Genomic DNA, 15,386 nt, shown 5'->3' on the forward strand with positions numbered 1-15,386 from the left:
GACTTGTATATTTTTCGTTGTTTGTGGAAGAAGCTTAATGTGTAAAGCATTTTATCTTGATAGCTGGGCCTAACCTTGTTTCAATTTTACAAGTATTTTGGGTGGACAAAAATGAGATTGTAAGATAAGTCTAGCTATAACTTCTCCCTTTAAATTTTTCATTTTCTCTTAATTCAAAAGCATTTTAAAATATGTAATTTAAGTCAGTTTCTGTCATTAAGTAGCTAGGTAGGGTAGGGAGCAACGAAGTCAAAATTATTCCACTTCACTAGAAGTGGTGAAAAGAAAAACTAAACTAAAATTGCAGCTTGATATTAAAAGTGATTCCTATGCTGACACAAGCTGAAGGTTTGGGGCAGGAGATTATTATAGCTTGTTCTCATGGTACATGCAATTGACATGCATTTATGCTCCCTGCTTGCATGATATACAAAAAAGACTTAACCCTTGTTATCTCCCACCCCAGAATTTGCCTGTTGTATCCAAAGGCTACACTCATCAGGGAACCACACCTCCCTTGCAGAAAGTGTTCAACCCCCCCTGCTAGCAGCTGAGACCATCCGATCCGCTAATCAAACCTGCGTCATCTGGGTAGTAGTTAGCACTTCATCCCTCTGTGCCATAGGGTTGACCATCCAAATCAGTTTTTGTTGTTCCTTGGTTTATATACAAAAATCAAAGTGGAGTGAAGTAGTTAAAATTTGGATTTCCTTGTATTCCTATGTACAGTGTCCGTTGATTAGAAAGATATAAAGGCAGAGCTGTAATTTATATTTTTTGCATTTTGATTATGTATTTATTAACAAAATGTGTAGTGATTCTTTACGAGAAACAAACTACACTGTATGGTTACAGATAACATTAGGCGTTCGTAAGAACTAAAAACATGGTAAAAATAAAAATGCTTGAGATATGGGGAAAAAAGTAATAGGAATTATGTAAAATTATGAATTTTCTGAGGTTAACATCCATCCTCAACCTCTCTTCCCATTTTTACACATGGGGTCAGGGTATCACTTCACAGTGGTAGTCATCTCGAGCCAAGGTTTACATTGCCAGGTCGCTAGCCCTGCCACAGTAATGAATAATAAAGGAGGTTAACATATTGCAGAAGAAAGGGAATGTCACAGAACAAGAGGAGGAGCAATTGAAAAATGAGAAGGAAGAAAAAATGAGGAGGAAGTATTTGGATAATATGCTCGAGTTTAGAAAAGTGGCGGTTAGGCAATTATTTTTTTGATGACTCCAGAACACAAAAACTCTTAGTGCAGTGACTAAGCAGCAGAAAGGGTTATTGTCAGCATTAATAGAACAGTGGTGATCCTGAGGGAAACAGAGCATAATAAGACCCCAGTTTTGTTAGCGAGTATTGATGCAGAGAAGGGCAATGGTAGAATCTGTGTTCCCTGATAGAATAATAGGGTTGATTATGAGGATATATGAAGGGTCAGAGGCAAAAGTTAAGGAGGGTGGCTTCCTGTTTGAACAGAGGAACTAGACAAGGTTGACCTCTATCCCCTTTATTATTTGCTTTATTCTTAGAGCCATTGCAAAGAAAGTGAGAGACTCGAGTTTAAGGATAGAACTGGTATGGTAATCAAGAAAAGTTCGCTTTAATTGCATGGAGCATTATTTTGTATCTGATAAATCCAGAAAAGGACATTTACATGTTGTGGAACATTTTGAGACAGTTTCAAGTCTTTTCAGAACGTAAAGTAACTGAAGGAAAAGCAAAAGCTGTAATGGTAAACTATCCCCCCACAAAAATTGGTTCAGCAATGCCCATATTTATGGGATGTGATGAGATGAAGTCAGAGATTTGGGATGTATGACCAGGCTTAAAAGTGCCCTTGTGGTCGTTAGCCTATTAAACACCTAAGGACCTATGAGCATAGGAATATGGATTAAAAAGGATTCTATTATGGCAGCTATGAATATGTGGGAAGAAGCTGATCAAAAGATTGGAAGTTCTTTTTATGGATAGTGAGGTACAAGCAGTGAAAATGTTTCAGGTTCCTTTAGTTGTATATACAGGTCACGTATATTTTTATCAACCAGAAGAGAAGTTGCAGACCATAATTAGAGTTGAAGGAATTTATTTGGGAGGGGAAGAGTTAAGCAGGATAAGTTTCTTCCCATATAACAGGGTAGTTTAGGATTACCTGATTGGAAGAGATACCTTTTAAAGCTACACAGTTAAGGCTCATATGCATTAACACAAGGCAAAAGTTACATGTCAAACTGGTAAGGCATGGTGGTAAAATTTAGGGGGGGGGGTCAAAAAATAAGGTGAGCATATGATTTTGGATGTGGGCTGTTAGGAAGAGTGACAATATTCATAAAATATTACATTTATAAACTAGCAAGAAGTATTCCAAGAACTAAGCCAATGTGGAAATTGAAAAAAGAGATTTTACCAATAGGGCTGACTGCAAGTAGGGAGTGTAGATTAATAAGCAGTAGGGGGCTGGAGTTTATTGGGAGCAAATAACTGTGGTGAGAAAGGTAATAGAGTGGGAAGAAGCAAATCAGAAGTTTGGACAGGTTAGAGATTGTCTTCCCTACTAGGGATTGATAACAGCAATATAGACAGAAGGGGACAAGGGAATGCCAAGTGAAAGATCAGCTTTGCTCGAGTTTTTTTAATTAACTCTAAAAAAAGGAGTTGCCATTAAAGAGGGGATAATTAGTGCAGCATATAACATATTGCATGGTAACTAAGAATCGCTCAGAAGAGCTTAAAAAAGCTTGGGAAGAGCGACTAAAGTGCCGCTTACAAAGGAGCAGTGGAAATGTATCTGCATAGTGCTCAAGTATGCAGCAAATTCAAAAGGTTTAGAATTTACATTAAGTACTTTGTATCCAACGCTGACATCAGAGAATTTTTCCTTACATTGTCACTTTGTATCCGAAGCTGACATCAGAGAATTTTACATAGTCAGCAAATGCTGGAGGCATGATAGGAAAAAGAAACAACTGCGACATATTTCTGGGAGTGTAATTATGGGCATGTTTTAAAAGTTAAGAGTATTTTGTCAGAAATATTTGGGGGAGAAAATGGCTATAACTATGGAAAAGATTTTTTTGAGCTGGGACGTAGGATCTGAATTACCAAGACATAGATCTTTCTTAGTTTAATGCTATTTACCTTCCAATAAAACAATTACTAGAAAATAGAAATCAAAATGTAAACCAAGTGTAACTGAAGTACTAAATATAAAGGAAAAAATGAAGGCGGGATCTTTAGGAAAGTTAATGAGCAAATTGCTTAGAAATAAAGGAAATTTGTGGGTAAAATGTGCATGCAGAATAATGCTCAGGAGGAGCGAGTTTTAACGGAAGGCAGGATAAGCGGTTTATGTAATGCTGGAGTGCATGCCTGTTTAAAAAAGAAAACATATATGCATAATGCTTGAAAATGAAAAATGTGAATGTTCTTTTTCTTTTAGTGTATGTGTACCTATGTCTGAAGCAATAATTTATTAAAGGTGTTTAAAGAAAATCACATTAAGGGCAAACTTATTCCCTCTTTAAGTGGTCAAACCTTTTGTTTAACTAGTGAAATAAAAAAAAAAATGAAAACTTCACGTCTCAGCTCACAGAGTCCTTAAGAAGAACGTTGACACCATTACATTTTCTTTAAATATCAAAGACCATACAGGCTAAACTGCATCACGGGTTTGTGGCTAGAAATAGCACATCAGCATTGTTTGCAGTTTATAATCTACAGCTCTGTGTACTTCTCTAGGGAAACAATATTGAAAACTATTAGAACCTGTACATCTAGGCAGTCTGTTCCAACATCTGGATCCTTGAGCCCCCACTTGGATCCATTCCGGCGGATTTAACACTCCAGTCTCAAGCCTTCCAAAATTTTTCGATCCAGTAATGCTCTGCTCCTTCCTGACTAGCCCAGATCTCATGTGCCACCTTTCAAAGTCACCCGGTAGATAAGTACTCCACTTCTTTTTATTCTTATGTTTAGCAGATATCCAAGTTGTGGTCCTTTGGCCTTAATTTGTTTAGCTCTCAGACTGTTTAAGGGTTTGTTGTATCAGGGGGGTTTCCTGAGAAAGTTGTTTTTCAGCTCTTCCTTCCTTTCTTGAACTTGACGCTATTTTGTTTTTCTTTTCTCAGTGTGTGTTGTCTTTAGCTTACTAGAGTTTGGCAGATAGTTGGGGTTATTTTCTTCCCCTTATCTTTGGCTTAAATTCCTTCGAAGAGTGCGTTTAATACTGTTTTACCTTTGTGCTTGTTCTAATTATTAGGTTGATAGAGTATGTAGTTACAGGCTTTAACAGAAGTGATTAGATTTTTTTCTGTCTTTTGAGCTCCTTAGTTTGGACTGTATTGCAGTAGTGCTGGTATTTTGTTGATTAGTTGCTTAAACCTCTATGCAGAGTGTAGAAGGCTACCAGTTTTAAAAGTGTTTAAAATGCGGACACAAAAAAAACTTCTGCAAAGATCCTCATGATCTTTGTGTGGCCTGTTTAGGGGGTTCACTTTTAAGTGTTTCATGCAACATTTGTGCTACCTTTGGTCCCAGGGCACTTTCAGGTAGGAGGAACAAGCTCAAAGTAAAAGAGCTTCTTCCTCTGGATCCAAAGCCTGCAAAAACAACAAAGGTAGGTAGTAAGCTATTGTAGCCCAAGGTTTCAGAGTCGAGGAAGCGCCCTCCTGATACCTCAGCTCCAGCACCAAATTCCAAAGTTCCGAGAATAGAGGAACATGGAGCTTTGATCTGTACCTACATCCCTACTCCAGATCTGGAGGTAGGAGCTATTATAACCATTTCTAATTCTCCCAAGAAGGCAGAAAAACGAGTTTCAAGACCCTCCTCCTCCCTCTCTACAAGATTCTTTAGATCTTACAAGAGTACTTCAGAAGTTGGCTTGGCTGTCTTGTTCCAAAAGTTTCTAAAGATTCAGATGGAGATGGGGGTTATTGAGACTGTTATGGACTCCACAGCCAATTGGCTTCATCCATTTCACCTCTGTTCAGATGGCCTCACCAATATGCCCTTGGGCCCTGGTTCCTTAGGTTCCGTACTGTCAGCTGGATCCTGTAACCCAGGAACCCTTGATCCATGTGTTATCAGCTGAATGGGTTTTGCATCAGACTAACCTAAGTCTGGGCCCTATTGGACCAGATGTTGGAGTCTTGGAGCTGAGAAATCATGTGGACAGCTCTGTTGCTTTGGTCTGACATGTCTACCTTTGAGACTTCAGCTGTGATCCCCTCTTCGAAGCTGACCACTCAGATGGCTCCAAGGATTCCCCCAGGGTTCTTTTCACACACTTCCCTTGGGGAGTTGGATCTGACTACAGGTAGGGAGTCTTCGGATCCCTTAGAGGTTGAAGCGGCTTTCCAGGTGTTAGGGCGGATCATTTATTTTTCCACCACACGAGGTGGATCCACAGGTTCCTCCAACTACACATACCCTCACTCCCCCCACACACACACACACACACACACACACACACACACACACACACACACAACCCTCATTGCTTTAGATTGACTTCAGAAAAAGTGTAATTTAGACAGATTCATTCTGTAGACCCCAAGCACGCCTTAGCACAGACCTCCGAGGACCCAAGAGTTTCATCCCCTGAGGAGGGCATGTAAGAGAAAGCTTCTGTACTCACCTCAGATACTGACTTGTGCAGGGAGGGCTCCCCACAATCCTCTCCTGAGAATACACCCTTTAGAGGGATCCTGAAACTCATTCAGCAGAGGGGATCCTGGCCAAGTCAATCTACCTCTAAAAATAAAACGGTATTGTTTGATGCATACAAAATGACTCCACCTACGTCCTGGGTGGTCCTCCCACTGACAAGTTAATAGAGTCGATGGTGAGGAAATTTTGCCAGGAACCTGACACCTGTGAGTCGATCCCAAGGAAGCCTGACAAAATCCTGTACCCTCCTAAAGATGAACCTTTCTGGGCAGAGAGTCCCCTGGTAGACTTCCATCATAATTGTGACAGCCACTGAGAAAGATTTGTCTGAAGACTCATCTACCCATCACCCAAGGAGGAGTCCCAGGCAATGGATAGAATGTGTAGCAGGCATATGCTTCCGGCTCCTTTGATATCCGGGACATGAACTGTGCCAATTATATGACAAGGTTCGAGTGATCTTGCTCAACAAGCATTATCCACTCTCAAGAATCCCATTACACTACGGTCACAGAAGCCACTCCAAGCCACTCTGATAGTGTTCAACATTACCAATGCCTCCATGTGCCTTCTACATAACTCCGTGGATGGGGCTGGAGGAGCAGCCAAGAGTGGGCATCACCTTGAGATGACACTTGTGGCTGCATTTGTGTGATTTTTCGAACAACTTTAAAGCATCTTTCACAAACATCCCCTTTGAAAGAAGCACCTTGTTTGGTTCCATGTGAAAGAAAGTTTTCAAAAGAACAAACAGGATGGCAAGACCCACTCTATAGTAGAAGTGAAGTTCGAGGACCCCTCAGCTCACATTTAACAGGAATCAAAAGGGGCTTCTCCCAGTCTGCTTTCATAAGTCTAGGTGTCAATATGACTCCTCTTCTGACAGAGGTGTCCACTTCAGTGGACACAGGCCCAAAAACAAGTCCACAGAACCAGGGCTTTTGCAGGCCCTACTCTGACAGATGTACCCAGAATCCCTGAATGTTTACTCAACTCTTCCACCCTGGAGGCAGTTGAGTGAACTTTTATCCCTCTACCTTCAGTCATGGTTCAATATCATTTGAGATGTATGGGTAAGAGGGATTGTATCCAGAGGTTATCTTATTCCATTTTTGGAAATTCCTTCATTGCCAGAGTTCCTGCCCAATCAGCAAAGGGATTATCTGCTCCACCTTTGTGCTTCCCTAGGTATTTCAGTAAAACTGGGTAAATCCAGCCTGACTCCGTTTGTGTTTAATCTTTTTGGGGATGCCATTTGGACATGACTGTGACTCTGATCTCTCTTCTACAAGACAAAATTGCCTCCTTAAGGGCTGCAACTCAGAATCTTCTGGAGTTTGATCGTCCTCCAGCACGCTTAGTCTTGAGAGTTTTAGGCCTCGTGGAATCATCGATCACCATCTCAGAATTCTGCAGTGGTTAATTCAGTCACAGTGGTCTCAGAAGTACAGTTCCCTGTCTCAACCCATCAGGCTAACCTGTTCATGCAGAACTCATCTAAACTGGTGGCTTCATTCTCTTCTGATGTCTGCAGGAAGCCCTTTTCAGGCCCCCTCCCCAGTAGCAACTGGAACCATGGGCACATCCTGTCTCTAGTGGAGTGAGAGGGCATTATGAGAGGAGAATGGTCTAAGGTTTTTTTTGTCAGACTCAGAAGCTTGTCTTCACGTAAATGTCCTGGAGATGAGCATGGTTTTCTCCTGTCACAGAAGCCACTGGCTTGTCCTCCTCTAGGAGTGATAAACATACAGACAGATGATATGACAGTAGTTTGAGAAGTAAACATGCAAGGGCGAACTAGATCCTATCCACTTAGCAGTGATGCCATAAGTGTGTGGCACTGGATGATGACCTCTCATTGGTTTCTGACTTGCAACACACTTCCCTGGAAGGTTCAGCAATTTAGTAGACAGACTTGGCAAGAACCTCCTGTTGCCTCATGAGTGGTCCCTGAATCCAGCAATTGCAGAGGAGATTCTTAATTGCTGGGGCAAACCGTGTTGCAGTCTGTTTGCAACCCCCCAGAACACCAATTGCATCAGTTACTTTGCATTGTCCATCAGGGACAGAATCCCAGGGAGATACTTATCTCATCATTGGTCTCCAGGGTTTCTTTACGCCTATCCCCCTGTTCCACTCACGACCAAGTTCATACTGAAAGACATTCGGTGCAAGGCCTCAGTCATACTCATTGCCCTGTTTTGGCCCAGATAGATATGGTTCCCACTCTTCATACTATACTTTCAGGAGCCCTCTTGGCTCCAGTCTGCTGCCAGATCTCATCACTCACTCACCCAGGCATTGCCAACCTGAAGCTAACCACTTGGTTTCTCCATTTGCACTGATGACAGAGGATGCATTCCTTCCTACTGATGTGGTTCACATCCTCTTAAGCTTCTCAGAAGTCATCCATACACAGAGTGCATCATAGTAAATGGAAAAGATCCACTGTATTGGGAAATCTCTGAACATAAATCCTTTTTCATCATCGGGTGGAGATGTACCACATTTTTTTATCCTCCTCATTTTCTTCTGGGTCCAGCATCTCCACTGTCAAGGTATAATTGGTAGCTATTTTCTCCTTTCATGTTGACTTTCATGACTCTTCTCTGACTTCTCATGGATTTATGTAAAGCCTTTCTAAAAGGTACTTTCCATTTGTGGCCTCCCATAAAGGACACAGCTCCTCCATGGGACTTGAATCTTGTGTTAGAAGAGATAGCCAGACCTTTGTTTAAACCAGTGTTATCTGCAGAATTAAAATTCTTATCCTAAAAAAAACTGTATTTTCAGTGGTTGTCACCTCAGCTAAGAGGATATCAGATTTGCATGCCTTATATTCTGTTTATCCTTGCATGGTTTTCCACAGGATGACCAACACGTTTTTCCAAACGTAACTTCTAAGACCAACATTTCACAAGCCCATACATCTTCCAGTGTTATTCCCAAGCTAACAACATAAAGGAGAATACATTTTGCATACGTTGGCTGTACATAGGTAACCTTGCTTCTACCTTCACCGAACAGCCCTCTTTAGGAAAGATGAGCAGTTTTTTGTATCCTTTGCATAAAATAAAATTAGGTAAGAAGGTATCTTAAATTTTATTTGTCTGGCTGGTTGGTCTGATTGTATTTCTATCCTTCCCCTGCAAACCCAGAACTCATTGCACTAGAGCTGTGACAACTTCTACAGCGTTCTTCAGACCTGTACCCTTGGACAACATTTGCCAAACTGCTACATGTTCTTCATGTCACATTTTTGTCAGTCATTACAGGTTGGAGTGTTTTTCCAGCGCTTCCTTTGGTCCTTCATCTTGAAAGGTCTCTTATGTTGAGGCTGCCCAGGAATCTTGTAGCTGGGATTGAATGGACTGGAGGAGTAGGATATGAAAGTTATTTACTTATCGTAGTGATGGATCTTTTCATCCCAGTCGCTACAGTGCAGCAACTAGCCCCTCTTTCCCTGGGTCTCCTGTGTTGAGACAACCCAGGAAAAGTGGTTGAGTTGCTGACCCATATGCTGGATCAGAAGGACTGGAGGAATAGGGTATGAAAGTTATGTGCTTACCATAATTTATTTATTTATTACAGTTTGATGACCGGGGAAGTCCACTAGGCCAAGAAGAGCCCATTTTCAGTGGAGGCCCAGGGTGAAAAGCTCCATAGGTGATACAATGCACTATGAGTTCTTAGGCAAATTAACATCGACATTGTAATCATGAATATCAAGGAAGGTATATAAATACTGACAAAGCAGGATGAAGTACAAACACTGCACGAACCAAAAAGAAAAAAAAAATATTGTCTAGGTCTTTAGGCATCTCATTTCGTAGAGGTAGGAATTTAAAAGATATCTTGGTACATAATAAATTTAAATATCCCACTGAGACATTGCAATATAGGACCATGCAGAGACTAGGAACTTTACCCTGTGGTCATTGCAATGTATGTCATTATATTGTTCCAACTTGTAAGTATATAAATGGCCATGTATTTGAGGTTAAAAATATATATAGCTGTAATACTGAAGGTATTATTTATGCGTTGAAATGTCCGTGTAACCTTGTATATATAGGAGAAAGTAAAAAGAAGTTTAAAACTAGACTGCAGGAGCATGTCAGGAATATTATAAATAATAAAGAAGATAGCCCTGTTGCTAAACATTTTATGCTGGCTCACAATTCTAATCCAAATGGGTTACAACATATAACATATTATGAAGGGTGTATTTTCTGATGATTTGTATAAAAAGTTGTTATATAAAGAAAGTATTTTCATTTTGAAATATGACACTTTATTTCCTCAGGGTCTGAATGTGGAATGTAACTGGAGGCTTCTTATCTGATGAGAAAGTAGTGTTAAGTATTTTTTAATGTTTGTTGATTAATTGGTTTAGGCTGCTTGTTTAATTGTTAGATGTATTAGGTTATATAAACTGTGTAAGTTATGTGATATTTTATACTCCTTGAAGGTGGTTGCCGAAGTGCTAGAGGTGCAATAAACTGGTGTTTTAAGTGGATTCTTCGTCTGTGGTCTTCAGGATGAAGAACAGAGTTTGAGAGTAATTACAGTTGAATACAGAGTGGCTGCAGAGGCAGTGGAACAAAATAAAATACATGTTCAGGCTGTAGCACTTTTAACATTTGGAGAATAAGGATTTTTTTTTAACTTTCAGAAGTCGATGTATGTAGAGGAAGCTATAGCAGAAGATAAGTATGTCTAGTAGGAAGCAGGCAAGCATATATGAAAAAAAATGAATGTGTTGCAGAGTGGCTGAAAGCAAGCTTTAGAATGGCAGTAAGGCTAGTTATTTACAGAAAAGAGGAATGTGGGAAAAAGATAAAACAAAAAGTAGAAGTTTAGCAGTGGAGTTAGGGGTTTAGTTGAGTGGAAGGTTTGCTAGTTGGTGAGAAGAGGGTGCTGCTGAACTGACTGTAGTGGGGGAACTCAAGCAGGAGATGAACAAGAACATATCCAATTTGATAGGTGTGTAGCAGGGATTTGAAGTTGATGTGGTAAGGGGTATTATGAAGGGAAGGTGAGAGAGAGTGCCATAGTTTGGCTGTGGAGTAAGATAGCAAAAATTGTCCTGGGGGCTGGGAAGGTTTGTGGATGTGTAAGAGATTTTGATTTTCTGATCGGAGTGAGCATTTGGGTATGTAGGGGGTTAAGGAGGAGGAGAGAGCGGGGCAGCTCGACAGCTTGAACACGAGTTTATGGGCGTGTTGAGCTGTAGAAAGTTCAGGTAATTAGGAAGTTCTAGCCACTGTAGAGATTGGAGGGAGTTGCAATGGTAGAATGAGTTTTTGGAGTTGGTGGCGAATTTGCAGATTTTAATTGTAGCAGGAATCCAGTTTGGATTGTAAGCCAAGTTGGAGGTTGGTGAGTAGGGAGGGTGCAGTAAATTAGAGGGGAGAAGGTAGTGGGAGGCTAAGGTCTTCATGGTGGAGGGAGTCAGGAAGCGGTTGTGTCGATGATAGATCTGTGTCATCCCAGTCCATTGGATACAACAACTCGCCCTCTTTCCCCCTGACATATCTGTAGAATCTGAAGAACCTTCTTCCTGGATTACATGCAGTACTTGTATGCTTAGGTTAGGTGCTAAACTCAATCTGAGCTAGTCAGGGAGGAGCAGTGCATTGTGGGATTGAAACATTTGGAACGGCTGAAGGCTGGGGCACTAAATTGGCAGAATTGGATCCAAGTGGGGTGCGCATATAGTATCAGATGGATTGGAATGAAAGGAACGATGACTGTGATAAGGACATAGCTTTCGGTGTTTTTTTTTTTTTTTTAAACATATATACAGTATGAGTAATTTCCATTTATGAAAATGCTAGCCATACCAACTCTTCATTATATAGCATTGCCTGTCGAGCGTCTTTACTATGATTTATTTTGAGTGCAGTTGGTTTAAACTGCATACACTTGTATTGTGTGAGCTGGGCCATGTGTGTGTTGCTGTGCATTTTTTTCCACTTTTGCTTGTTGTAGTAAGCCCATGGAGTTGGTATATATGTTTGTGGGATGTAAGGAAGCTTTTCCAAGTTTATACTTCTTAATATTCAAAAAAACAGTGAAAAGTGAGTCATTGTAATATGAGTAGACAAAACAAGGAAAGTGAAGGTGCCATTGATTCTCGGCTAATCTGCGCATCTAAAGTTCTTTTCTGAAACAGCATGTTCATCTTTTTCCAGTTTTATAAACAAAATAGTTTCTCATTTAATCCACTATTCCCCGTTAGACTGCAGAAGTTGTTGTCTTTATGCTGCTTTAGCTTTTGTTCTTGGATTTGTTAAGCACAGTGTCATTAAATCACAATTAGTACCATGTTTCTTAGTTGGATGCTGATCAATGTGTTACATGTAGTTATTTTAAATGCACACCATATTGTTTATATGTCAGATGTCTGGTTACTTCAGGAGTGTGCCTGATTCCTGCCACATTTTATCACCCATTACATTTCAGATTCTCGATACAAAATGTTTGTAGCCCTGACTTCTTTGTGTCCTACTTGAAACCACAGAATCGGCCTTTGTTGTCTGCTCCATAGTGCAGAGAGACAATACCCCTGACAACAGAGCCTGTTAGCCTAGACTAGAGGTTTGTTCTGTTTGGAGTCTGACTCAAGTTTCACTTAGACAGCCGTAGTTGTCAACCTGATATCACCAAAATTGGGGCAAAGGCCCCAAATCAAGGGCACTTCCAAAATATTGGTAACGCTAATTTAAAAATCTGACAGAATAAGGCAGCATGAATTATCAAGCATTTTCTAAAGTAAAATATGTCCATAATTGTAATGTCTGCCATTATTTGTGACTGTAAACATTAAACTTTTATAAAAACAGTCAGTGATTTCAAGATGGAGGAGAGCAACATTTTGCCAAAATAAAGGTGCCCTGTTTTCTTCTTTTATGCATTGTTTTTGTTATTGTTTTGATCTGGGATTTTTTCTTTCTAGGTTATACAGCTCAGCTAACTCACTGCCATCTAATTGTTACTAGAAGTCCTCTTCTCTCCATGTTTTTTATCAATTGTCTTGTAAAAACAGTAACCCATTTCTGTTAAGTTCTGTAATCAATACCCTAGTTTATTACTTTACAGTGAAGTACTGTTGTGTGGGTTTTTGCTTGCATATGTGGTGGTGGTTCTTTTTTGAGGGATAGTTATGGGTCTGAGTCAGTGTGATTGGTTGAAGGGTATTAGAGTGCTTGCATGTTTTGTATATGCATTGTTTTGAGTATACATGTGTAGCTCATGCTATTTCTTATTGTGTGTTTTCCAGATCTGTCACAGCAGGAGTGGCGAAATCAATCCAGTGAAGGTGAACAATCTAATTAAAGCTTACGTCCAGCGGTACAAATACTTTCGAAAGCATGGCAGGAAAATGGATGAAGAGGACAGTGGCAGAGACAAGTTCCCTTTGCCTCCTATGTAAAAGAAACACTTCAGAAAAATATAAATATTTTATATACAGTTTGCTGAGAGCTGCTGATAACATTTTTCTGCAGGGCTGCCCTGTGAAGATGAAAGATGTCCTCCTTTTAATATGAGTAACAGCAAGCAAAGGCGTCATCCCATCCTGGTAGCGTTTTCATCATTTTTAAGCACTCTGGCTTGCTTCACTATGAACTATTTTGAGTTGTAGTTCCTAAATGTTTATGCCTATTTTTAATTTACACTGTAAATATATTTGCCATTCAAACAGAGCTGATTTCTAAGTTAAATTTTTGGTTCACTGTACCCTTTGCCCCAACATCAGACGTAATTTTGCATGTTTTTTTTTTTTTTGTTTTGTTTTGGTTTTTTTTTTTTTTTTTTTTTTTTTTTTTTTTTTTTTGTAATATTGTTTTATCTGTTCGGTTCTGTCCTTAGAAAAAATAAAGCCCAACTGTTGTAACTATGTTGTTTTAATGTGCCTCTCTAGGCAGTAGTAGTGTATTTACTTTAATCATTAGTTTTATATGAAAAACTTGAGAGCTTTCTCAAGCATAAAAAGGTACAAGCTACCTTTAAATATAAATTGGAAGCAAGTATGTCTTAAATTAGACACATTTTTTTAAATATATTTAAATTCAGGATGGCAGAGTGTAAAAAAGAAAATTTTAATTTGATTGATGTTACAGATTTGTTTACTGTCCCAAAGCTTTATAAAAACTCCTTTAAGTATGGTAATAGAGTGGTAACATCTATACAAAATATACTGGTAATGTTTAGAATATGTCATGCAACAAAAAAGTAAGAATTCAGTCATAAGTCTGTATGTAGATCCCTATCAAGATGATCGAGTTTTCTGAAAATTCAAACTTCCAAAAAAAAAAAAATCTAACTTTTTTACGTTTTTGCACCTCCAACACTCCCTGCAAATTAAATATACCAACTCCGAGATCACACTATATTGAAAAAAAGGGTTTATTTCCCATTCCATACTGAACCACAATCTCCATTCAGAACCTTCGAGTGTTTGGAAACTCGTTCATATGGTCTCGACCATATGAATTTTGAGTTTTTGAAAACTTGATCATCTGATAGGGATCCATATATAATGTACTCACATGTGTGTGTATGTTTTATATATTTGAGGCAGTCTCATAAGTGCAAGCTGAACATCTCAACAGTAGCAGTTTAACACAAGCATCTTGGGTCAAGTATTTAGTCAAAGTAGGTGGACTTTATCAAAGCCTTTCATATATGTGTATATATATTTTAGCCATTTTGACCCATAAGCTTATGGAGCCCCTTCGTGGAAGCTGGGATCAAGTTTGCCGTACTTGCCCTAAACATGAAGTGTACAGTTTGTGTTTTAAGTCTGCATTTTAATTTAAATATGTGGCATAAAATAAAGTTTTTAGACATCCAGTGCTTTGGGATGGTTCAAAACCACAGATTCTTGTCTCTGCTATGTAGAAATTTAATGGTTTAGCACTTGCTTAGAAGGTTTGGGACTTTTGGTGATACTGTTACATAAGGTGCGGATTCTTACAAATAAAAAGGTACATCCTTAGGACTAGAAGTGGTACTATTTCAGGAGGACTTTTGCACCATGTCTTTTTAAAGGTGTTTTAGGCAGCATATACATGATATTCAGTCATCATTCATGTACTTGTTCTTACAGGAACTGGTTTATTGAGTTCAGGGTTATGGGAAAGGTGGAGACTCTTCTAGCAGTCTCATCTTGGAGGAGGTGCTAGATAAGAAGATGGGCATTTTACCAACGGTTTATATTTCGGATATGAGCTAGAAACCAGAGAACCCAACGAAAGCCTCCATAGGCAGCAAGACAACAGTGATAACCACTGCACCACTTTGTTACCCAAGCTGTCCACTTGATTTAGTAGAGGTCATATGCTCACTATCCCCACACTGGGATTAAGAGCTGTGTTCAGCAGCACTACCTCTCATTTCTTCGATGTTCTCTGTGCTTAATAGATCATCATCGGAGTGTCCATGTAATGAGCAGAATTCTGTTTTGTTCTGCCTTCACATTTCACATTCAGTACCCGCTGTATGTTAGACTGTTTTATCAGTGTAACTTACTGCCTTTTAGGAGCTTCAGCTCTTTCTCATTATTCACCACATTACTGAGTTCGAGTCCAGGACAAGGACTGCAGATAGGGTATTGCACCAAGAATCATTTGGAGGGCCTTTTCAAGGACAGAGCCAGTGTACTTGATCAGGGTTGTAGGCATAAGATGTTTTCGTATCT

General features: G+C 39.6%; 1 protein-coding gene across 2 annotated transcripts in view; it reads left to right on the forward strand.

Moving 5' to 3' along the window:
* LOC122811010 (splicing factor, arginine/serine-rich 19-like) overlaps window positions 1-14,565 on the forward strand; it is a 1,664,860-nt gene extending 1,650,295 nt beyond the window's left edge. For both annotated transcript variants that reach the window (XM_044082522.1, XM_044082523.1), the window contains one exon: window positions 12,966-14,565. In XM_044082522.1, coding sequence (XP_043938457.1) covers window positions 12,966-13,118 — 153 coding nt within the window. In that variant the 3' untranslated portion in view covers window positions 13,119-14,565. The remainder of the gene's footprint in view (window positions 1-12,965) is intronic.
* The last annotated feature ends 821 nt before the right edge of the window (window positions 14,566-15,386 follow it).

The sequence above is a fragment of the Protopterus annectens genome, chromosome 9.part0, assembly GCF_019279795.1.
Source record: "Protopterus annectens isolate FY-2018-M chromosome 9.part0, PAN1.0, whole genome shotgun sequence".
Taxonomy (NCBI): domain Eukaryota; kingdom Metazoa; phylum Chordata; order Ceratodontiformes; family Protopteridae; genus Protopterus; species Protopterus annectens.